General features: G+C 45.2%; 1 protein-coding gene across 9 annotated transcripts in view; it reads right to left on the bottom strand.

Annotated features, from left to right (window-relative positions):
* FYN (FYN proto-oncogene, Src family tyrosine kinase) overlaps nucleotides 1-25,064 on the bottom strand; it is a 213,754-nt gene that overhangs the window by 21,527 nt on the left and 167,163 nt on the right. For 8 of the 9 annotated variants that reach the window (XM_070449950.1, XM_070449948.1, XM_070449951.1 and 5 more), the window contains 7 exons: nucleotides 22,613-22,711; nucleotides 19,774-19,877; nucleotides 18,638-18,787; nucleotides 15,871-16,035; nucleotides 12,441-12,620; nucleotides 10,188-10,264; nucleotides 9,950-10,103 (listed from right to left, as the gene is read on the bottom strand). In XM_070449950.1, the coding sequence (XP_070306051.1) occupies nucleotides 9,950-10,103; nucleotides 10,188-10,264; nucleotides 12,441-12,620; nucleotides 15,871-16,035; nucleotides 18,638-18,787; nucleotides 19,774-19,877; nucleotides 22,613-22,711 (929 nt within the window). Of the gene's footprint in view, nucleotides 1-9,949; nucleotides 10,104-10,187; nucleotides 10,265-12,440; nucleotides 12,621-15,334; nucleotides 15,491-15,870; nucleotides 16,036-18,637; nucleotides 18,788-19,773; nucleotides 19,878-22,612; nucleotides 22,712-25,064 lie in introns of all 9 variants that reach the window. The other variant, XM_020890399.2, reaches the window with a different exon arrangement.

The following is a 25,064-nucleotide window of genomic DNA, read 5'->3' as shown; positions in this document are numbered from 1 at the left end:
GAAGTACTTCAATTTTAAAGCTACCCTGGAGGAGAAAAGAAAGCATGATCTATGCCAATAACAGGAAGCTGATTACATGGTTGGTGGGGCATGGGGGGGGGGGGTGGTGGTAACAAGGTGGGACCTGGACAGGACATCCTGTGAAAGAGGTAAAAATCAAAGCTGATCTGACCTGCAACTTTGTGGTTATTCAAACAAAATGATGATTTCAAACCCAATAAAACATGCCCAAACAAAATCTAGAATTTTCATACCAGGCCATAGGAATGACTTTGAAATTTCCCAAACATGTCTGGAGAAATACAACTGTGTGTTTTCCAGTTACTCCTGGTGACACATTCTGTGGCAATTTCTACTTTAGGTTCGTTAGGTTTTTAGCACCATGTGTAAAAAACATAAAGGAAGAGTAAATGGTACAATGGGCTAAGATGCTATTCTATTTGAAATGCATAACAGTCAGTGGGGCGTTAGAGGAAGGAGGTGGGGTGAAGGGAGGAGGGCCATCCTCCCCAGGTTGTGGGTGGAGGAGGACCAAGTTTGATGGAGGAAGACAAGAACCCAGGACCAGAGGCAGGGCCTGAACATGCAGTAAACACGAGGGCTGCTTAGCCAGGCACTGAACCCAAGTCTGGTGTGGCTGAATCCAGGAAGGAGTATTCACGCTGAGAGGCAGGAACACAGTTCCAAGAGGAGCCCCAGGCCAAGGACCAGACAAGAAGGAGTAGAACATCCATCAGCATGTATTAAAAGCCTAATCAGGACAATTAGAGGACACTGGGGAGTAAGCCCAGACACCCGGGAGGATGGTGGATGAGGCCGGAGGCAAGGCACCTGGCCTGGTGTCTTGCCGTTGAGGAAGGATAGGAAGGCAAGTGAACTGTGGAAGGGCGGGAATGCCTTACGTGGAGGAGAACAGAAAGCAGGCAGTGACATTTCTTCTACAAACCTATGGGGGAGCCAGAAGGGGAGGGAAGGACACTTGCCTTCCCCCATCACCTTCCTGTTGATGACCAATGACAACCCAGGATAACTCTCACTGGCAACACAAAAGCAAAGAATGAAATTAATCAGCATCTCCTAAAATCACTGGTGTCTGGTTCCTGTGCTCTCAGGGAGGAGATCTAAGATTCATTGGGAAGACTTTGCCTGGGACTTCCCTGGTGGTCCAGGGGTTAAGACTGTGCTTCCACTGCTGGGGGCACAGGTTCAATCCCTGGTTGGGGAACTAAGACCCTGCATGCCACCAGCATGGCCAAAAATCAAACAAAAAAAGACTTGACTGAACTGCTGAATGTGTGCGCATGTATGTGTGTGTGTGTGTGGGGGGAGGGGAGGTGGTTGGGACTTGTGGAAGTGATTATCTTGGGTGGAACTGAAGAAAGGAGGGCCCCTGCTTGCTGTTCTAGAACACCAGAATTCTGAATAACTCCAATGATCCTTCCAGCTTTCCAAGAGCTACAAGGAAGGCAAAGGTAGAACCAAATCTCTGATTCACACTCTGGTTATGATGGAGACTGTATCTGTGGTCTTTTCTCCAGAACAAAAGGCAAGAAAGCTGCATGTAGTGCTCTGGAAGCAAGCAACTGTGTGCTGCCGTCCAGCATGGTGAGAATTTGGACTGAAGTCAAAACACACATCTGAAATTGAGCTCAACACAGACGTCATCTCAAGAATCTGGTCACCCCTAGAACGGGCAGTGGGCCTGCGTCAGTCTGACATCATGTCACAAAGCCTGCTAGGTGGCAAGGGACACTGGGGTTGGCGATACTGCTCAGAAACAGCTGGTCTGGTTGGGAGTCAGGAAGAAACGGAAGGAAGAGAGGATGTATAGAAGACGATAACTACTTTGGGGTGCTTTTCCACACCACTCCCCCAGCCCCCGCCTGTGCCTTTGGGGAGACCAGCCCCGTGCTGCTGTGCACCCTCCTCCAAAACACGGGGCAGCTTTCACATGCACTGTCTGTCCCTGATTATCAGGATGATGCAAAAGCAGGAGTTCCTCTGTCAGCAAAGCAAGACAAGGAAGCCAAGTGACATTCTTGATGTTTGATGGCAGTCTGTAGCTCCTATTTACACACTTTAAAATCACAGAGGGTGACCATCTGCTTCCTTCTTGATGATTACCAAGGAACGTGGGTGCACAAACCAAGGACTTGCTCTGACCATTCAGAAACAACTGCCAAATTGCTCTGCTCAAGACAGCACAAAGGAGAGAGAGAGACAGAGAGAGGGAGAGAGAGAGAGAGAGAGAGAGAGACCCATATGGAATACAAAACGTGACCACCCAGCGCGGAGAGAAGAGGAAGATATTCAGACAAGCTGGGCTCTCTGTGACCCGGGCTTACAACAGGCCCATCTGTCCCCTCCCTTCTGCCCCCCAGGTGCAGAGTCAGGGAGCAGCCAGGCTATGGGGATGGAGGGAATGAATCCATGTCTTCCCAGCAAACAGTTTTAATTTTAAAAGAGACAGTGGGGGAGGCAAGGGTGAGTTTTCCTTTCCTTTTAGCCTTTGGCTTGCCCCGCGTCCCTTCTCCGAGGAAAACACGCTCTGCCCCACCCATCAGCCTCTCTCCGGCGGCCAGACCGCTACCCCCTGCGCTGAACCTGGCCCTGGGGCTCCGCGGTGGCTGCGCAGATAAACAATGCGCCCCTCTCGGAAAAGCCAGTGGAAGCCCGGCGGCCGGGGCGGAATACAAATGAAGGCGCTCTCTGCCTGTGACGGAAGTGCACCAAACTCGGAATCTGGGAGGCTTGATTGGAACCAGGCTGGGCTCCGGCACGCAGCTTTCTCAGCAACAGCAGGAAGGAGGAGGGCTGGGAGGGCCTGGCCGAGGGCAGGGAGTTCTGCGGGGAGAGCCTTGGACTCTCAGCAGACACCCCCGGGACTGGTGACCCTGACCGCACGGTCAGTTCAAACAAATGAGCTTCCTGCTCCATGCTTAAAACAATAGCTGAGCTGGAAAGGGTTTGCTTTTTGTCAAAGGATGATTTGCTTCTCTAGCATGGGAAGAATTAGATTAAATTCAATAATTAAAAGGGTTTTTTTCCCCCCTCCTCCTCCCCTGACATTTGCTGTTCGGGTCACAGCACACTGTGTGGGAATGGCAATGCTGTTGTTGACAGAGAACAAGAAATGCATGTGCCGGCGGGAGCAGGGAGGGCATCTCGCTGCGAGATCAGCCTTGATCTGCCACCGGATTACAGGGGCCTCAGAAGAGGCTGATTAATAATTCTGCAGGAGCCCTTGAGCTGGAAAGCTGGCGTTCTGAGTCTGATAATCCCCAGTCGTGGCAGTACAAAGGAAGGACAGGAATTGAATTCACAGTTCTGAATGGTGAAATACAAAATCTGAAAGAAACAGGGATCTGCTTCTTCCTGACTGTGTTTGTCAACCTAGCTGCCTGCTTGTTTGTGTTAAATGGCTACTGTGCTTTTTGAATCCAAAATCTGATTATATTTAATTAGTACAGGCATCTGGGATTTCTAATACACAAAGAGTTATTAAAGTAACAAATCTTTCTAAAATATGTTCTCCATGAAAGAATGTGTTAATTTATGCAGCAACAATTTTTTAACATGAAATAATTAACATGAAAACTGCAACAATTATGAATTCTTTGCAGTCTAATTTATATGGGAATTTTCCTCCAGATAATAATCTATTCAACCTAAACCCTCATGTGAACAGACGTATTTTTCTTCTATTTAATACATAAACCTAAACCTACAGCAGGTTTTATACAAAGTCCTAAATGTGCCTGTTTCCATACATTCCAAAGATCCAAAGATTAAATGGGGCTTTGACATTTGCTTTCTCAGCAATGATCTGTCATTAACTCAGACCTTAAAAAACCCTAGAAAACCCCCAAGCCCCAAATAAACCTAAAACACAGAGCAACTTTAAGTTCCCATCTTTGTGATGATTCAAATCAGGAGAAGAAAGGGTTAAATAGGCAGGTCCTTTTTGCCGGAGACCCTGATGGAGGGGGTAGGGAAAGACCAAGAGATGTGTGTGTGAAAGAGAGACTGGGCGGGGGAAGGGAGAAAGGGAGAAAGAATGCTATTAACACCCCAGTAGATCAACAGTAGTGATGTCACTATTGCTACTACTAGACTAAAATTATACAACTGTCAGCTCAGCATCTGCTTTGTGCTAAGTGTTTTCTGTATGTTCTCAGGGAAGCCATACAACAATTCTCTGATGTAGATAACTATTATCATCCCTGTTTTTAGAGGAGGAAATAAAGGCTCAGAGAGGTTAAGTAACTCATCCAAGGCCTCACAACTCAGTAGCAGTGATGCTAATCAGTCATATCAGGATATCTCATATCAGGATAACTTGATTTCATGGGTCATACTCTTAGCCAAGCCAGTCCCTGCCATCTTTGGAATGCATGTTTGCACATGCATGTGGGTGTGCACATGCACACACGCATGCACAACCATCACTGACACTGCTGAGAATGTCCATCAGATGTTCAGACTTGACAAGATCAAAAATAACGGAAGCAGGGACAGTTCTCAACAGAGAAGGCAAATCTGAGAAAAAACCAAACTCTGCTGGAGAGGTTGGTGAGTAGACCACCAGCTCCCAGCTGTGTGCACACAGGCCCTTGGGCATGCAGAGAAACCAAATGGCACCTGCCCAGATCAACAGAATTGGCTGTAAAATAATGAAATATATTATTTTTCTTACAAGAATAATTATTCTTTACTATTCCTTACTAGCTTTTTCCTTAAAAAGAATTTTTAGGTAAGAAAATAAAGACCCCTTTCAAGGCAAAGGTACACCACACACAAAAAGTTCAGGTTACAAGCATAGTTTATATATTACAACTCTTCAACAGCTTTTATAGAGAGCTCATTTAATTCTCACACTAATTATGTGAGGTAATTATTTTTATTATCTCCATTTTACAGAAGCTAAAAAATGAGACTCAGAAAGGTTAACTGATTTGCCTGGGGACACACCAACTTTGTAAGAGACAGCTAGTTCAAACTCGGGCTTCCTGACTGCCAGCCACAGCTTCCACAGCCTCCCCAGGCTGCCTTAGCAGCCTAAGGAGAAGTAAAACATCTATACAACACAGTGACTGTGTACTCTATCCTTAAAGATAAGGCCACAAAACCTGCTGGGCGAAAAAAAAAAAAAACCAAACAACAACAAAAACCTGCTGGGCAGTACAGGTCTGCCCTAAGATCAACAATTCCACTACTAGGACTACACCCAGGAGATAGGAGGACATCACCACCACCACAGCAGCTAATTTCATAAAGACTCCCAGTTAGAAATACTAGGAGAATGGGTACTTGGATCTATCTGTAAATGGAATACTACTCAGCAAAGAAAAGGAAAGGCCTACTGTTCTATGTAGCAATATGGATGAATCTCACTTATGGCGCAAAAGAAACTAGACACAAAAGACTGATACTGAATGGTTTGTTTATATGAAGTTCAGTTACAGGGAACAGGAATCTCTGGTGACAGGTAAAACAGTGGCTACTTTAGGGAGTGCTAACTGTCTGGAAGGGGATGAGGAGGTCTCTAGGGGGCTGGCAACATTTGTATCTTCATCTGTGGGTAATTTCAAGGGCACCCCCATATGTAAAAATTCCCTGAGTTGTATACTTCAGACTTATTCATTTTATTGTACATATGTTATGACATAAAAACAAACATAAAAAACAAATGCGTCCACAAAAGCAAATCATTCTGATACATAAGCCAGGTCTATCTGAGCTTGTTAGGTTTAAATCAGTTATCAGTCAGCACTGAGCTTCCTAAAAGCTCAGGAAGAAACTTTTTTTCAAGAAAAATTTTTTCAAGACTTCTCGTATGGTCTGTCTGTGTGTGACCTCTGGGGGACTAGAGGCAGGAGGGGCTGTGATCAGACCTCAAGGGGGGTGCAGGCAGCATGGGGGTGAGAAGCCATGGCTGGCTGAGGGGTGGTGACGTGGGGCGGGGTGCTCGGAGGTGAGGACCCGGGGCCGTGGGCCCGGGTGAGGGCACCCCACTGACCTCTGCACTTGGACATCAAACTCGGACGTACTGGCGCAACGACCTCAAGTTCAACAAATCCCAAACCAAACCAAACTCACCCTTGTTCTTGGAAAGGAAAACCTTCTTCCTGACTCACTCACGCCTGTTGCTGGCAACTTCATCCTTATGACCACTCGTATCTGACCACAGGGAATTAGCTCTGATCCCTCTCTCCCTTTCCCGGATGGTGGCTGAGTCTTTCCACGTGTCTGTGGCCAATCTGGAATTTGTTTATTCCCCAAGAACTTAGCCTTGTCCAGGAAAGAATAACAAGAGTCCTTTTTGTTTACCAGTCGCTCCATGCCAGGTACTGTGCTAAACAATTTACATGTGCTGTTTCACTTAATCTTTGCAAAAACGAAAGCACAAAACAGGGAAAGTATGTTTTCACTTTACAGATAAGCAAGCAAAGGTGTGGAAAAGTTAGGTAATGTGCCCAAGGGCCCAGAGCTGGTGGGTGATGGGGTGGGTTTCAGATCCCATCTGACTCCATGCTTTGCAGCTTGCCCCAGTTGTCTTTGGCTTTCTTTAGCGCAGGAGGTCCTATCAAAGCCCCTTCACTGTGAAGGGCACTCGAATAATGACGGTTGCCATTACTTGGAGATCCAGATTGGACAGAAGAAGACCTAACTGCTGTCACTGGGGGACATGCAGAGGTAAGAAAATGAGTGATACCAAGTGATTGCTAGTTGCCTCCAGAATGCTATTGGCAGAGGACCACCCTCCCCGGCTCTGGGCCTGGTCTTGACCTTCTCCCTGACACGGGGCTGCTGTTTACAATCCAGTGGGGCAGGGAGAGGACAAAGGAACTCAGGAGCGGCTGTTTAACTCAGTTCCCAAATCCAGTTCTGCAGGTGCCTGGGGAAATGCCAGCTCATCCACCAGATAGGAGGAGGGAGAGACATTTCAGCGAGCCCTTAGCTGGGAACCTCACTACTGTGTTGAGAAACAACAGTCTACCCACAGTCTGAAAATACCTGTGATCGGCACACACTTCTCAACACTGCCCACGCTTCCATAAACAAGATGCGGCCTGGCTGAGGCCTGTGGGGAACATAAACCGGACTTGTAAATATTTTCAGGCACACGGAGCAGCTGTCTGGAAGAACTGACTAATTCCCTGCAGAAACTTCAGCATGAAGCACGCATGCCATCTGCAGAACACACCAGAGGATGTACACTGGGCCCCTCCTGCCTCATGAAGCGGCCTGGGCACAGCGCAGACCCTCCGGAGCTGTTCTGTAAACAGCTGGGCTGACCTGGAGCTGGCAGATGAAGGGCTTCCAACTCCCCTCACATGCACTTTAGAAGGTGCCTCTTAAAAGCTCTTCTATAAAATAAAGGGGAAAAGGAGCTTATGACTAATCCTATTTTTTTTTCTGTTTTTTTAATCATTGTCCTGATGAGAGGCAGTCAGCACAGCATAAGAGGGTGGATGCGACAGGACCAGCCATGCCTGGATCCAAATCCTGCCTCTGCCCTTTTACGAGCTGCGTGACTTTGTCTGCTACTCAGCCTCTCTGAGCCTCGATCTGTCTTCCCCACTCCACTCCTCACATTTGCCTCCTTGGACCTGGCACTGGGTAGGTGTCCTATAAACACCCCTGCTCCTTCTTCGTCCTCTGTTGCAACATTTCTGTTATTCTCTTGGCAAATCCCAGGGCCCCAGTCTTTGTTTTTTCCTCCCCAGTTTAATTCTCTAGTCCATAGGGTTGCAAAGAGTCGGACATGACTGAAGCGACTTAGCACACAGAAGATACTTGTAAAAGGGAAGAGAGAAGAAAAAAGAATTGGAAGAGGGAAGGGTGGAGTATACTATTTGGAAACTAAGGGTGTGACGCTGACCCTCTGCAGGGCATCAGGACACCATCTGGGAAGGTGATGGAGGTGGTGAGGATACCACCAGAAAGACAATCAGGAGGAAGGCAGGACCGCAGGGCTGGGGCTGAGGGCAGCTCACAGCTCTGCTCCACAGCAGCAGCAGGCTTTGAGGGGACTGCAGCGAGGGCTCTTGACATGCCTTCCCCCAGACGCCAATCACCCAGGGCCACAGCCTGGGCATCTCACCCCACGGACTAAATACCCAGCCCTGTCAGCATGCTGGGGGTTCAGGCCCTGCAACGTTCTCACTTACTGATGACTCAAGGGTGCTAATGACAAATTCCAGACAGTCCAGAGCCTGGGGGGAATGGGAGAAACAAATCCTGAACTGCTCCCTCCAGCCCCCAAACACTCACACACGGAAGGATGCTGATACGACTCACCCCTTCCGAAACCAAAGACTCATGTCTCTCAACCTTCACCCGCTCGCCTCTCCTTCTGGGTCTGTGATCTGGGATCTGACAGGTTTGCCTCAGGGTAAACTCTCTCATTTAGGGCCAGGTCTTAGACCCGGGGGCACTTCAGACCCTCTCAGCTCACCTTGACTCAAAATCGTGCCCACAGCCCTCTCAGGACTGCGGCGGCAATCAAAGCTGCCCACGTGCCTTTGATTAGTGATACAGCATACCATCTGGCCCTGCACTGTGAGTGTGTGCGCGTGCGCGCGTGCATATGCATGTGTGCATGTGTGTGATGAATGGGCATGCTCAATGTGTCGGCCTTTGGCTCCAGGACAAGAACTGCCACATGTTGCGGAAATTCAAATAGCCGAGCTGTCTGACCAACATGTAGTTTAGCCTTTGGACAGTATCTGAACGAGGCAGGGTCTTAGTTTAGCATTTTTTTCCCCTCATCACTTGAGACTGCCAAGAAGGATAAAAGGAGGGAAGAACTGGCATGAAATGAAAGAATTAAAAAAGAAGGTGAGAAAGAAGAACTGCAGGGCTAACCATTATAACCTCCAGGAGATAACACTGCTCTGTAACCTATTCCAGTCATTGCTCAGCCTTGCTCACTCAGAATGATTTGGTTAAGAACAGCAACAACGAAGCTGACCCCCTTCCTTCAGATGTGTTATGTTCGCCATGAGGAGCCTACGTTTGATTGCAAACTGCACACTTAATTCCACACATTTACCCTTTGACCACTGCGTAAAGTTCTAGGGAGAAAGGAAGTAACCCTGGGAATTCCCTCTCCTGTATCTGGTACTCTAGAAGAACCAAAAAGTTGTCCCACTGGCGTGGCTGCTGGTTTGAGATGTATTTTATCTGCAGGCTGATTTCTATAAATCTTCTGAGAGGGTGGAATGGGAGGGGGATGATTCGAGGAGGTGGAGCTTTTCGAGTGACTCCTGTTCTCTCCTGTTGGCCCTCAAGATCCCCTCTCTACCTGCCTTCTCCCTTCTCGGGGCCCATCTGGACTGTCAGGGGCTCCTCTGACCGCTGGCTCTCATTGGGCTTGGCAGGAGACCCGCAGGAGGGATGAAGAGTGAGCCTGGGTGTGACTCCCCCAGCGGCCTGTCTCAGCCAGCGGTGGTCTCCGCGCGCGGCTGCTCGTTCTTAGTTCTGGTGCTGTTACAAGCTCTGGGAGGCCACATCATGCCCTGCTGGTTTTCTTAAACCCTGCCTGTGCTGTTGCAAGTAACTCCTTTATTAAATTCTCCAAGGAGAGTGCCTTCTGTTTTGGCTGAGACTCTGATGGAATGATGAGCGGCTTCCTGACTGCTCTCCTGGCCTTCCACACCCTCTCCTCTAAAGGCAGAGGGTCCCCAGCCCTGGATGCAGGCACGAGGGTGGCACAAGCCAGGAGGACATCAGTGGACACTCGCGCATGAAAAATGCAACATCTCATCCACCAACTGAACCCACTACAGTGTCCCATCTGCAGTGTGGTCAGACTCCTGCCAGATCAAGAAGGAAAAACCCAGCTGAAGAATGACATTCCAAATATTTTCTGGAAGAAGGGAGGGAAGGAGGAGGAAGGGGCATGCGGGATGCGATCATGAGCCTTCCTCATTCAAGTGCCCACCTTGTCTTGCCGTGTACTCATTGTCCTCGATCAACCTGGCCAATCCGAAGTCGGCGATCTTGCAAATTAGTCCATTCCCCACGAGAATGTTGGCCGACCGCAGGTCTCTGTGGATGTAATTCATGCGCTCGATGTACGCCATTCCTGCAGCAACCTGTGTAGACCGAGGAAATGCACATTACACGCAGCTCCACGTACTCACCCGCTGGTAAGTCTAAGGCAGGAATCGAGGGCCTACCTGTGCTGCCATGTCCACGAGGTTTGGTAATTTCAGAGCTCTTCCTTCTCCATCTTTTAAGAAATCGAGTAAACTTCCTATGAACAAAACATAAAGTCATTTTGATTTCCTTTGAAAGGTAAAAATTCCCAATGAAGGGCTGTATTTGGTTTTCTTACTAGAAGTAATGAGGTAATCAGATGAAATGAGGCTATCAGTGAAAAAAAGGTTCACACATAAAAACTGGGCAGAAAAAAAACCTATGCATTGGAGGCTGCAGTTTTACCTTTTAAAAGTAAACAATGGCGACTCCCAATTCTAAGGACAACAAAAATGGGATGAAGCTAGAAGAAACGGGACTTCATGTCATAAGAAGCAGCCTTAAATGAGATTAAGGGCTGAACCACTTCAATTTCATTCCCAATCAGTCCCGCATAAGAGTTATGTGGAGAAAACAGTGCCCAGCTGAGTGGTTCCCAAAATGTGGTCCCGGACAAGCAAGAACGGCAACCCCTGGGGAACTAGTTGGAAACACAAACTCTCAGACCCCACCCCACATCTACAGAAACAGAAGCTTGGGAGGTCTGGCTCAGAAACTTTAGAAGCCCGTTAGATCAGTGGTTCCCAGTCTTTCTGGTACCAGGGACCAGCTTCTTTGAAGACAATTTTTCCATGGACTTGGGGGTGGTAGATGCTTTAGGGATGATTCAAGCACATTCCATTTATTGTGCACTTTATTTCTATTATTATTACATCAGTTCCACCTAAGATCATCAGGCATTAGCTCTCAAAGGTTGGGGACCCCTGTATTAGGTGATTCTGACATATAGTAAAGTGTACAATCAGTGGCTCAGCTTATTGACAGATTGTTAAATCAAGAAAAGGGTATCTGAGGAATATACGGTTGGGGTAGGTGGCTCATCACATTAGATCATGGCCAATTAGGCCTTGAAAGATACCTGAAACCAAAGGTTGGCACTTCAGAGCCAGTGTGATGACTCCGCCTAAGGAGCTCAGAATGAACACTGGGGCTGAAGCAATCACGGGCAGAGGCTGGAGGTTCATGTGATCACTGGTATTTTTTTTTTTCATGCTTTAATCACAAAGTTATTTACCAAATAACCAAATACAAAGGACAAACAATCTGCCAGGGAATAATTCCAAATATATTTTAATAGAAAGTACGTGGAAAGGGAAAAATTGTACTGATGTCATCTGATGTACAATGCGCTGCCTTTTAAGGCTGTTTCTTGTTTGGTTCAACTATTTTTCCAAAACAAAGTGATCTGTGGTCTTATCCCCAACAATATTGCTTTGATTAGAAAGACAAAGAGAGAGAGAAAAAGAATGAGAAAATAATGTGCTCTTTAAAAGCATGTCTTTCTACATTGGATGTTTAAGAAGAGAGCTGAAGGAAAAAAAAAAGATGTTGCAAAGATAGAGGCTATACTTAACCCAGAGCTCAGTGTCTGATGTTAACTGTTCAGCCTTGCAGAAACATTTAATTTTTTAAAAATTTGCAAGAAAGTAATTTATTATTAAGATGGTTAAGCTATGTATGCCACAAAACCTTTCATAACACAATTTCTTACTTTTATGTTTCTGTACACAAAAAGGCATTTTCAAACAAAATTTTACTGCAAAACAAATTAGCTTTGAACTGATGTGGTTTAAAAAAACTCACCCTTGATAAGGGTTTCCAACATGGTCAAGGTTGTGGTGTCCTGAGTGGGGGACTCAAGACAGACAAGGGTGGTGGGAATGAGGCAGGAGAAATGAATATCTGAAAACTGTATAGCCTCATATCTTTGTTTGAAAAAAATTTAATTTTTAACATAAGCTGTGGCATTTCAAATAACAGCAAACTTTTATAGCCCCCCGTATCAATGGCAATCCATTCCAGTATTCTTGCCTGGAAAAGCCCATGGACAGAGGAGCCTGGCGGGCTACAATCCATGGGGTTGCAAAGAGTCGGACACGACTACACATGCATGCACTGATCACTCCTATACTAAAAATGAATTACTTTAATTACAGAGAGGAGCTGGGAATCCCGACATGTGCAAAAGCATGCAAAGGAATCTGGGGGTCAAACTCAAGGTCACTGTCTCTTCATACAACATTTTCACCAGTGAGCACATAGTTTGTGCTTACTGACAAAGAATGCTTGACTCATGGGGGAAGGAGGGAAAAAGCAGGCAGGCAGCTCTGTTCCCCTCCCTGAGACAAGCCTGCAGATCCCTGTGAGGGGGAGCCCGAGAGGCCCAGTCCAACCTTTATTCATATACTCGGTGACGATGTAGATGGGCTCTTCAGACACCACGGCGTATAGCTGGACCAGTTTGTCGTGCTTCAACTTCTTCATGATCTGCGCCTCCTCAAGGAATGATTCAGGGGACATTGTGCCTGGTTTAAGAGTCTTTATGGCTACTTTTGTGTTTCCATTCCAGGTACCTACAGACACCCCACAATATTAAGTCAAACTAAAGATCCTCTTTGGATGGGAAAAAAACTTTTGTAATGAATAGCTATTTGCATAAAGTTAGATTTTAAGTAAAAAAAAACTTAATAGAGTTTTTTTGTTGTTGTTGTTGAACAAAGACAATCAAATGCAAGGACTCTGTCAAGTATTTTCAACAGGAAAAAATGTGTTTACTTACAGGCTATATCATGGTTTAGAATTCTTTAAAAATTTTTTGTATTTTGATATGTATCACTTTCCTTTTCTGGTTCAGCCATGTGATTACAAATTTGTATCAAAAGCTCTGGATACTTCATTTGTTTTTCCTTCTAGTAGTTTTTGAGATATGATTGACATATGGCACTGTATAAGTTTAAGGTGTAAAGCATAATGATTTAATTTACATACATCATGGAGTGACTATCACAGTTAAGTTTAGTGAAATCCATCATCTCAGACAGATACAAAATTAAAAAGAAATAAATTTTCTTCTTGTGATCAGAACTCTTGGGATTTATCCCCTATACAATTTTCATAGATAATATACAGGATGCTAATTATATTTACTTATCATGTAGTACATTAGATCACTAGTACTTTCTGGATACTTCTTTATAAGGATGAGCATCTAGGGGTTAGAACATGACTGGCCTTCAATGGCCATCCAATAGCCGTCCCTTAGACAGGAGGATGAGCATGGAAGAAACAAGATTAAGTCCTATTTTCTGGAGTGTGCCATTTTAAAATATATGATATCACACTAAGGAAGTTTGGAAATTACCTTTAGACTTTCAGTTGTCAGCAAGGGATAAGCTACTTGACTGAGTCCTTGAGAAGTTGAGCTAAATGTGCTGAGAAGTATTGGCAAGAAGCTCTTGGTCTACTTGCCAATACTTCAACCAGGAAAAGAAAATTCCTCAAGTTTACTGATGGTCAGCCACAAGAACAATGGTTTCTATTAGACTGGAAAAATTAAACAGCAGCTAAGAGGGAAAAGAAATATTTAAAACTTCACATGTGTAAAATAATCTAGGAGTTTCAGAGGCAGGCCTGGTTTATGACCCTCATCATTTACCTCATCTGTAAAATATAGAAATGGAACTGGATTATCTTTCCAGTCTCTTTTAGCACCAAAATTTTAAAAAAACCCCACTAAATCCTATGTGTATCCATTATCAGTCCTATGACTGAATTAAAACTATAAGGTAAACTGAAAAATCTACTAAGTTAGATTATATCAATTTCTATTTGGAAATGAAGGCTGATTTAAATTAACTTTATACTTAATATAATTAATCCTAGAACTAAAAAATTCTATAAATTGGAACAAGTCTTGTTACCCTCTTAAAAACATGGTTCACATAATCACAACATGCAACCTATAAAAATGTAAATTATCAAAGGATAAGTGGCTTAAAAAAGAGTTCATTGAAATCTTATAGAAAACTGACCACTAAACACAAATGGGAAATCTGACAACTAGTAAGTGGTCTGTGTGAGTGTTTTAGCACCCCTGAAATTTTAAGAGTGAGATTATCCTCTCTAATATCACTTGGTTACCTAGATAACTTTCCATCCTGATCCTGAACTACCTCGACATGATGTTTCACATTCAGGGGAAAACATAACAGCATGTATAACGATTTAAAATTGGCAACTATAACGTTTGAAAATAAATTTTTGTACAGAGTTTAATTTTTCCTGATTTTATATACGACTGTACTGAAACCCTTAGGACCCACAAATCTAACTATAAATTGGGTGGATAAGGGAGTGTAAGGCCATATAAATACAACATGAGAGTTAGATTCCAGATAGAGAGAGACACAATAAGTTGACTGGGAAAGCGATTATATTAATAATGATAACACTTACTACATATAATGATATACTTACTATAATGGCATATGCATGCACACGTCCACGTGTATATCTGAGTGTGTGTTTCTCCCCCTCTCTCCCTCTCTCTATATGTAGTACTTACTAGTTGTCAGGTTCCATTCTAAGTGCTTTAACTGCATTAAATCTTTTAATGCAGATCACATCTAAGTACCTACACCCACACAAATCAACAGGTACCAACCTATGCTTTTCAATAATGTTGCTTTTAATTGAATCTAAGAAAGTAAGAAGCTGGATTCCATAAGCAACAACATGACCTTATTGACAGCTGTTTCAGGGTGTTTTAAAGCAGTGGGGAAGGCCAGTGCGGTTGGCCTGACCAAAGACAACCAAATTGAGAGAAGAATGCGTGTTTACTGAGTACCTGCCATATGCCATCGAAAAATACTATGCCATATCACCCTCAAGGTAATCCTATGAAGCAGGTATTATTTCAGTTTTACAGATGAGGTAACTGAGGTTCAAAGAGATGAAATAAGCCCTGTGCCCATGGTTAATCAGCTGGAAAAGATCTAAATCGAGGCTACTGAGGAAAAAAGCCCATGGTCTTTTCCTACATTAGCCCATCTATAGAATCTTACCTTCCCGTGTCTTAGGAAGAGGAAACATCAGATTCTTACTGTACCGGTTTTCTGTTCTGTGTGCCTTAGTTAACCACGTGAAGGGGAATAACCTGAATGGCCTGGGCCCATCTAGCCATCCAGGTCAAGCATCTTGGTCCCACCAGCTGTGTGTGTGTTTGTTCAAAACTGCCTTTTAGCTGGCTTTGAGATGCAGCCAAAACAAAATGTGCCCTCTGCCTTACCAAGCCACACTTCAGCGAAACACCCCTGACCCAGCTTCTTCTCCAGACACAGGGAATCACGTGCAACTTCCCAAGCATCTTTAGACAATCCAGAAGTTTGTGGGGTACAACTCGATGCAATCACAGTTAAGTTAAAACACAAACCATCAGCTTTCTCTACAGGAAAGGGAATTAATAAAGAAAACACAGTCCTTATAATCCATAATCATGCATGCACTAGAAAAGATGGGAGGTGATGGGCCCTTGAGGGCGACACTGCTCATTCTACCAACATTTTCTGTTGGAAATGAAGGCATTTGGTGCAGTCTAGAATGTTCCTTGTACCATTTCCTGGTTTATGAATTGAGGCTCATATAATAGTATCATTTGAGCCATCTGCCAATCTTAACCAGAATTCTGAAATCAAAATCCAAATCATTCGTCATTCATATTCTCCTCCTGGCCAAAAAAAGTCTTTATTTTCACCTTCCATCTTCGATGTTTGGGACTTCCCCAAACGAGAAAGCTAGTAGGAGAGTAATTGAGTCTCGGCATACCCATCCATACTTCCCCAAACTGCCCATTTCCCAGTCTCTTGATCAACTGCAGGGATTCTCGAGGGATTTCCCAGACATCTTTGGTTTTGACCGACAGATCGGTAAGCCGCGGCATCCCTTTGTGACAGGGAACGACTAGACGACAGCAGAGGCCGGCGGCTCTCTCTGACGGAGCGAGGACGGCGGCAGGAGAGGAAGAGAAAAGCAGACACGTGAAACAGCGACACTCACAGGGGCACGCACGCGGTCAGCGCACGGGGCGCCTCCGCACAGCGCTGCGTCCGCGGAGAACCACACACGTGCTGGGGGACGAGACACCACACACTGAAGCGTGCTCGCTGGAGGCGGGACAGAAGACGTTTTGGACTTCGATGACTGCGTACACCCAGGTCTAGTATAGTCTATGCAGAGATACAGACTCAGGCTGCTTTGGGGGTCTGGTCTTACGAAATAAGAAAAATGCTTTCAGCCCCGTGTGCTAATAACATGTCTTCCGAAACTCTGCAAATACCCTCGGGTGATTTCAAAAGGTACGTTTGGACCACAGATTGTCAGCACAGCTGTCTTTTGCCACCGTCTCATATCAAGGGCGTGGGGACTCTCTTTGCTATGAATATACTTAAAATTGTAGCTTCGGTACAGGCTTCTCGCACAGAACGTTAGACTGTTATAAACTAGTAAGGCTGGAGGTTACACCTGGTGAGGGAAAAAAGAGGTCCCATTTCTCTAGTGATTTCTCTGACAATTTGAACTGACTCTATTCTACCAGTCAGCTACTCTTGCTTCTTTGAAATCTTCCATTAAAAAAAAATCTTTATAACAGTCTCCGATGTATAATTTAGGAGTCTGGTTTGAAAGGAGAAAGAATGGGAACTAAAATTTGCAGAAACTCAAGGATGTGAGAGAACTCTATTTCCTATGAATAAGAGGAAAGAAAAAAGTCATTATCACTTATAGGTTATTTGAGGATTTTTCCCTTTTCTTCTCTTTCTCCTTAAAGAAAAAGCCTTTTAGACTCTAGCAGTGGTAAGGAGAAATTGTCTAAATGCCAAGCTAAACATCGGTCAGGTGAGAAAGGTGACAATGGACAGGGACTCAGGGCGGTGACAAAAGCTGCAGAGAGCCGGGCTGGAGGTGGGACGGAGCCCCGCTGGCCACACCCCACGGGAGGCCCCCCTACTCCAGGGACACAGGATGTAGCACTGTCGCCTTTGCTCCAGGAACTGGCTGCAAGTTCCTTTTTATTCCTTTCTTTTTGATAGAATCAGGTTCTCAGACATTTAGGCAGGAAATTACTTATGCGTCAATATTTCAAAGGCATTTTATTGTGTGAGGGAGAGAAAGAGGCAAGGGGAGAAGCCAATATAAAAACAAATCTGTCTAGAGATGGATTTTTTTTTTTTTTTTTGAGATTAAAAAGTGTCTCTTGCTCCTCACATCCCTTCTCTCCTTCCAGCTTTATGATGTTATTAAGGTGCCCTTTCCAACACAATATTTTCAAATGATCCAAGCCCTGGGGATCCAGCTGATGTCTGGCTGTAATGAAATATATTTAGGCATTTGAGAGATCCTTACAACATGCGGGCATTTTGAGCACATCATTTAATCTCAGGGAGATATTTTGCTTCATTTCTCCTAAGTATTTCATTAGAATCCACACCAATGAAAGTGACCCCCTCCCCTAGTCAACAAGCTTGCCAAGTGTTGTTAATATTTTTCATTTGCTCTTTAGTGCCCAGGATCAATAGACAGATATTTCTTAGTGCCATTTTAAAAAAAACAGCCTTTTTTGGTGCTAAAAAATTATACACACGTATTTTTAAATGAATGAGCATAGAGCAATAGTGGAAGTCAAGCCATGTAGTATTTTGGAGTCTTGTCATTACCCTGAAGAATAACAGAAAATGTACATATGGGTCACATAAAAACTACTGGGTTATAGACCTCTTATCTGGACATGCATATGTCTATCCACTGGTGTGTATATATTGATATAGTGGGCTTGACTTGCTAATCTAGGAAAGAAAGCAATCATTTTAACAACTGCATGTACAATCACCCTCTTTAATAAAATATACAAATCACACACCTGAACACCTAATAATTATGTTTCTAGGAACAACAGACTGATGGTGATGTCTGGGTGTTAGGACAGAGATTGATCTACTGTTTAAAAGTTTAATTTAATACAATAGCTGTCACAGCTCTAGGAGCTGTGGGTCATATACGTCTAAGTCTACTTAGTAAACGGAAGCATTGGTGGGGAAGTAGAACATGACAAATGGATGGTGAAAGTCGTCTAGTGTATGTATGTGCAGCCCTTCCCGCTGAGTGGGAAGTGATGGTAGGAACACACCACCCCCTCTAGGAGGCCCCATGGATGGAGTTCCCCTGGAGACCACACCCTCTTCCTTTCACAGTTTCCAAACTATATATGCTGCAGGGGAGCAGGAAGAGATAACTTCCGTGGATTTAAAGACGAAGACGAAAAAACAAACAGCTGTTAGAACTTAACCTATTGCTTTCGAGTTGGGGAACGAGAATGGCCTGTATTTTGACAAACATTTGGAACTAACAATAACTGTGAAGGTAAAAATAGTGACAGAACCTATTCGGCCATGGCTCATCTTGAGAGCCTAGCAAAGAAGACTATTTTCCAGGTGCCTTTGCAATATATTTGCTGTACCACTTTCCCCTCTCCCACTCTATGCCCACTCCCCTCCCTCCAGCATCTAGATGGTTAGTGGCCAGGTAGAATTTACCTTACCTGAGTAATGTTGTACAAGCTGCTGAAGGGTTTCGAACTGGGCCCGGGTGGTAATATAGTATCCACCGTTGTCAAGTTTGCGAATTTTATAATGCTTGACGTGGTCTCCTTTCATATCATCCCAGTCACGGATAGAAAGTGAATAGGCACCTGGGAAACGTGCAAAGCAATAGCAGCTCCAATCATTTTTGAATACCAATTTCTTTTTGGGGGACTCATTTACTTGAGTATTCTGGTTGATAATTATCAAGAGCAGACACCACACACACACATACACACACATCCACTCGGCAACATAGGAAGAAAATAATTTTTTCCTGCTAACGTCAGAAGATATTAGTAATAAAACGATTCTACCGTTGGGAATGAAAGCTTCCTGGATTTTTTTTTCCTACGATAAGTCTATTCGGTATACTTGTACTGGTGAACTCGGCGTAGACCCAGCTCCCCCAGGGCAAGATGAGGGAAGCACAGATGCTCATGGCCGAGATTGCTGTCCTAGTCTGGGTTATCCACAGAGCATCTCCAAGTCAGGGGTGGCGTGTACTGAAAGAAATCTAAGGGCTGTTTCTCTAGAACTGAGCTTCAGATTCTTGCTTCACAACACTTTTCACAGGAGCAGATAACCAGTAGTCTGGTTGTTCAAGCTAGAAGGCCACTGCTGTTTCCTTGGCCCAGATCCTCTTGTGGGCTCTAATGAGTAGTTAAATAACAAGAAAGCCAGCAAATAGAGGAAGAGAAGTCCACGGTTGTGGGAAAAAACAAAAGAACTAAAAAAAAACAACAAACCAACCCAAAAAACAACCTCTGTGATGGGTGCCTGAGGAACTAAGAGTTTCAAAAAATTCTAATTCTAAAGGACTTCTGAACATTCTGTGATCCTATGTGCCTGGAGGGGAGAAGCGGCCCAGCCCCTGTTTCGGGAGGAAGGTCTTGGTTTCGAGCCTCTGTAGTCTTTTTGGAACTGTCTGCAGTTCCAGAGCCTGGAGGGGAAACTGAAAATAGGACTCTGCTCACGAGGCAGAGAGGATATGTGCCATTTAAAAATCCTTGTACATTAGAGATAAGCCTTTCATCCCCTCTGACTAATCCACAGATTTGAATGACAAGCCAACGTCTTCAACTCGTTATCTTACCTTTGGTGGTTTCACTCTCACGGATAAGAAAGGTACCCCGTGGGTTTCCAAAGGACAAAAGCTGTCGCTCAGCATCTTTCCGGCCGAGTTTTCCAAAGTACCACCTGTAAATGAGATCAAGGGAAGGAGACATTGTCTCACAATCATTTGCCAGAGTGGAACAGGGCCGGTGCTTCCTCCTCACTGCCAAGTCCCTCCTTAGCCTCCCCCGTGTATTCTTCCTAGCTTCATCTAGCTCCCTTTCAATCTACTCCTGATTCCGTCCCTAATCCATCCCTCTCACACCTGAAACACAATCAGATTTGAATGGCAGGTTATTTTTCTTCCTTCCAGAGATGATGGGAAACCAGTGGGTGTGTGTTGCAAGTATCACCCGCATGCACAAAAAGGCAAAACCCCAGACCTTGTTTTGAAATGGCAACTGCAGGACACCCTGCCCATGAGCTTCTACAAGTCCCTGGATTTCTGAGCACTATTACAACCCTTGGCAAATAACAAAACGCAGTCTTAGTGGACATAAAGATCATTAATCGAGCATTAAAAAAAAAGTCCATTGGAATGGATAAACAGTATATTCAGTAGCTTCCTACCTATAGGAACTCTGAAAGAAAGAGGTCAAGACTATCCCTAATTTGAGACGACTGATGTCCCTGGATGCTCGCGACTCTTGTCTTCCTGTTCGGCAGTGGGAAGGACCTGGTAAAAGGCATCTGCTGAGTGGCGGTGCTGCGACCTGCCACACGCGGTCTCTGGCACAGTGGCAGGGCCACGTTACTGGGCACAGTCAACCAGCACATCCTTAAAAACGACTCGGTGTCGCAGACGTGTTCATACTCTCCCTGTCATGTCACTCCCATGCCACTTTAGGAAGCATCACGTCAAGTCGCCTCCTGGCCTTCCTTCTTCATCTTTCACCTCCCCCTGCACCCTCCAGCCCTAAGCACAGCCTGACAATTGGGTAATGCTTCCGCACTAGGTGCTGAGTGAGCAGCAGGTGCTTCTAGAGCCCCAGGGAGAACTTGGTAGCACTCCATCGGAATCTGTGCACGGGGACAATTTTTAGAATGTTTGACTGTGAAAGGATCCAGTTTCTAAAATGAAATTTCAATTCATTATACATGAACACAGCTATTATGTGTTCACTGTCAAGTTCTTTTGTGAATGAGCGAGCTTCCCTGAAGATAAGAAAAGACACTGCATGTCAGCTCCTGTGTGACTTTTAAAGGCACAAGCCTGCAACAATCCTAACCTCGTGCTGGGGGGTATAAAGGGAACTACACCAATGATTTGTGGGAAATAATCTTCCAGATTTGTATCAATAACCCAGTTAAAACTCAGTGTAAACATGAACAGTGGTGAAAAGGGAACCATTAGAACAATAAGTGTACTAAGGCAATCGTATTTTAAGATAATGATAATTAACTGCACATGTAAAACCATGGGCATTATTTTTTAAATGTTATTTTATTCTTTAAAAAACTGACTATTACAAATGTAACTTAAACGTATTGTGGGTAGGTTCCCAGTTCAGTCAAAGTAATGGTATATTTTGGTGGCATCTTTTTTTTTTTTTTTTTTTGGTGGAATCTTTTATTCTGAAAGAACACAGAGATGTTTGCAAACCTGCCCTAAAATAATGATTCAGTGCGGATTCCTTTATTCACTGATGATGAAACACACTCCCTGAGAGCAAAAAGGAGCTCAGAGTCACCGAGTTTTGAGAGTGGAAAACAGAACAGATCTTCCTAGAGGAGATACAGGGGAGTTGAAGACAAGCAAGCCATCCCCCAGGGGAGTCTAACTGTCCCTGCAGCGCTGACATGAACACCGGGCACGTAAAATATTAGAGTCGAAGCATGGACTTCAGGGCCGACTCTTCTCAGCATCCTTGCTGGAAAGTCAGGACTGCCTCCAGCAGCTGAGGAAGGTCCCCTAGGTATCGGGGCGGTGGGGTGGGTGGTGGGGGAAGGCCCAGCTCCCACGTTCGGGAGATCCTGTCCCACCTCCCTTGCCCTCAGTTCAGAGGGGAGGGCCGCCACACAAGCCATCCTGACAGCTCTCCGCTTTGGAAATGCCCATGAATCCCCACAGGCCAGGGGGAGGAACCGTGGTCATTCCTTCTAGGATATTCCCTCAGCCCATCGACCACCTTCTGAAACCGCTCTCAGTGAAATCCTTGCACGAACTGCTAGTCATGATTTGCTCAGAAGCCACCTGAGACTCCATGTCAAAAGAAAGGACCATTTGAAGTGCATCGCCACAGGGCTTCCTGAGTGGCAGGACACGCTGCACGTGAGTCATTCCTACCTGGGGTGTGAATGGTATGCCTTTTCAGCACCCCTTTAACACTCCCGTATATGCCGAGGAGAAAAATCTCAAATTGATCTTTAACGATTACCTACACCTCCCTTTCTCTCCGTCTCCATCCCTCCCTTCTTCCTTCCCCTCCCCTCTTTTCTTCAGCAGACTGCAGGCTTAGATCCTGGAGTGGCCAGTAATACAGTCTCTAGGTAGAATTTCATCACGTTCTTATGGTTATTTCTATCTATGGCAAGTAATACTGGGTTTTCATTTGAGGTGCTACTATAAAGTTTCTTCTTAAAATAAATGTTTTTAAAAAGTGAGCAGGCTTTAAGAAAAACTGAGTTAATAAGGGTACAAGCATTACACAGGTGTGGCAAAAACCATGGCACAGAGCCTGGGCGTCACAGCATCGCCACATCCGCTCCACCCTTGATGGCTCTAGGGAATTACTTGTTCCTTTTGCACAATGTTAATGAATTTATCAGGGCAACTAACTTGGAAAAGCAAGAAGTTAAGAGAAAACAGCAATACGTACTCTTCTGCCTGGATGGAGTCAACTGGAGCCACATAATTGCTGGGAATGTAACCCGTCTCTCCAGTTGTCAAGGAGCGCGCTTCCCACCAATCTCCTTCCCTGGAGGAAAGAAAAAAGAGAAAAGGAAGTGAATATGTTGACCGTTTCAGTGTTTTGCAGTCACAGACTCGGTGTAGTGGGAGCACATGACTACCTTCTAGTCATTCAACTACCTGATTTTTCCAAACTCTCACACAGCTTTCTGTGAGGGTCAAATGGGTGCAATCCACATTAGTTGGGAGAGGAGGCCAGCTTTGTCTCTCATCTCTTGCTTTATTTGCTGGGGGAAATATCAATAACCTCAGATATGCACATGACACCACTCTTATGGCAGAAAGTGAAGAGGAATTAAAAAGCCTCTTGATGAAAGTGAAAGAGGAGAGTGAAAGAATTGGCTTAAAGCTCAACATTCAGAAAACTAAGATCATGGCATCTGGTCCCATCACTTCATGGGAAATAGATGGAGAAACAGTGGAAGCCGTGTCAGACTTTATTTTTTGGGGCTCCAAAATCACTGCAGATGGTGATTGCTGCCATGAAATTAAAAGACGCTTACTCCTTGGAAGGAAAGTTATGACCAACCTAGATAGCATATTAAAAAGCAGAGACATTACTTTGCCAACAAAGGTCTGTTTAGTCAAGGCTATGGTTTTTCCAGTGGCCATGTATGGATGTGAGAGCTGGACTGTGAAGAAAGCTGAGTGCCGAAAAATTGATGCTTTTGAACTGTGGTGTTGGAGAAGACTCTTGAGAGTCCCTTGGACTGCAAGGAGATCCAAGCAGTCCATCCTAAAGGAGATCAGTCCTGGGTGTTCATTGGAAGGACTGATGCTGAAGCTGAAACTCCAATACTTTGGCCACCTCATGCGGAGTCAACTCATCGGAAAAGACCCTGATGCTGGGAGGGATTGGGGGCAGGAGGAGAAGGGGAGACAGAGGATGAGATGGCTGGATGGCATCGCCGACTCGATGGACAAGTTTGAGTAAACTCCGGGAGTTGGTGATGCACAGGGAGGCATGGCGTGCTGCAATTCATGGGGTCGCAAAGAGTTGGACACGACTGAGCGACTGAACTGAACTGAACTTGCTTTATTTATTCTGAATTCAGAATGCAGGACCCTTCATGAGGAGGCACTGATGGGGAAGAGGGCATCTGGCTTGGTGCGTGCTAAGTTATTTCAGTCGTGTCCGACTCTTTGCAACCCTACGGAATGTAGCCCACTGGGCTCCTCGATCCATGGGACTCTCCAGGCAAGAATGCTGGAGTGGGTTGCCATTTCCTACTCCAGGGGATCTTCCTGATGCAGGGATCGAACCTCTGTGGCTTATGTCTCTGGCACTGGCACTCAGGCATTGGTGTGAACCAACCTTCTTGTGGTAAACATTTCACAACATACATGTGTCAACCCATCACACTGTACACCTTAAACTTACACAATGTCATATTTCCAATTATATCTCAATAAAGCCGGGAGAAAAATAAAGGATGCACTGATTGTGCTAATTTGGCTAACAGTCTCTACTTCATCCCCAACGTCCTGGTACCTCTATGCAGGCCACTGGCTTTAACGTTATTTTGTCAGCTAGTAAATGATTTGAAAGAAAGAAAGAAAAAAGGGAGAAAGGGAGAGACAGACAGCAGACAGACACTGTAGTTGCATATCTGTGTCTGTGTGTTTAGTTGCTCAGTCCTGTCTGATTCTTTGTGGTTCTATGGACTGTAGCCCGCCAGGCTCCTCTGTCCATGGGATTCTCCAGGCAAGAGTACTGGAGTGGGTTGCCATTTTCTACTTCAGGGGATCTTCCCGACCCAGGGGTTGAACCTGTGTCTCATGAGTCTCCGGAATTGGCAAGTGAATTCTTTACCACTGTATCACCTGGGAAGCCCTTCATAGTTGCATACCATTTGAGAAAGGCAGCCTGTTAGGAGGCCCAATAAAGGATGCAGGCTCTCTGAAGATCTGTGTTGTTAGCTTTCAAGAAAATGGGTAGAGAAATAAAGCTTACAATGGGTTACAACTTGCTCATACATTTTCACTCTGAGGTTATTGCATCAAGAATTGACAGCACTGGCCTGAGCCTGGGGGGGCAGGAGAGGAAGGGGGGGTGCAGCTGTGTGGGTGCCAGTGCAGGGGGAGGCAAAGGCCTCGCTAAGAGGATGAGAGTCTCAGTCTCATCACTCCAGCCACAGCACGGCCTCATCTGTCGGGCGCTCAGCGCTGTGGGCAGACGACGGAAAGGGGGACTTAAAACACGACTCCGCTTGAAACAAGCGAATAGATGAAAAGGTTAGAGTTCATATGATAAGGCTCACACAGATGCACGGGACAGAGAGCGTGGGTGGAGCGGAGTGTGTGCCTCCCTCCCATCCACAAAGGTCCGTGTGTACGTGGGGCTGTAGCTCTGACACCGA

Source organism: Odocoileus virginianus, chromosome 19 (genome assembly GCF_023699985.2).
Source record: "Odocoileus virginianus isolate 20LAN1187 ecotype Illinois chromosome 19, Ovbor_1.2, whole genome shotgun sequence".
Taxonomy (NCBI): domain Eukaryota; kingdom Metazoa; phylum Chordata; class Mammalia; order Artiodactyla; family Cervidae; genus Odocoileus; species Odocoileus virginianus.
Note: the sequence above shows the minus strand (reverse complement) of the source record. Positions and strands in the feature narration are given on the sequence as shown.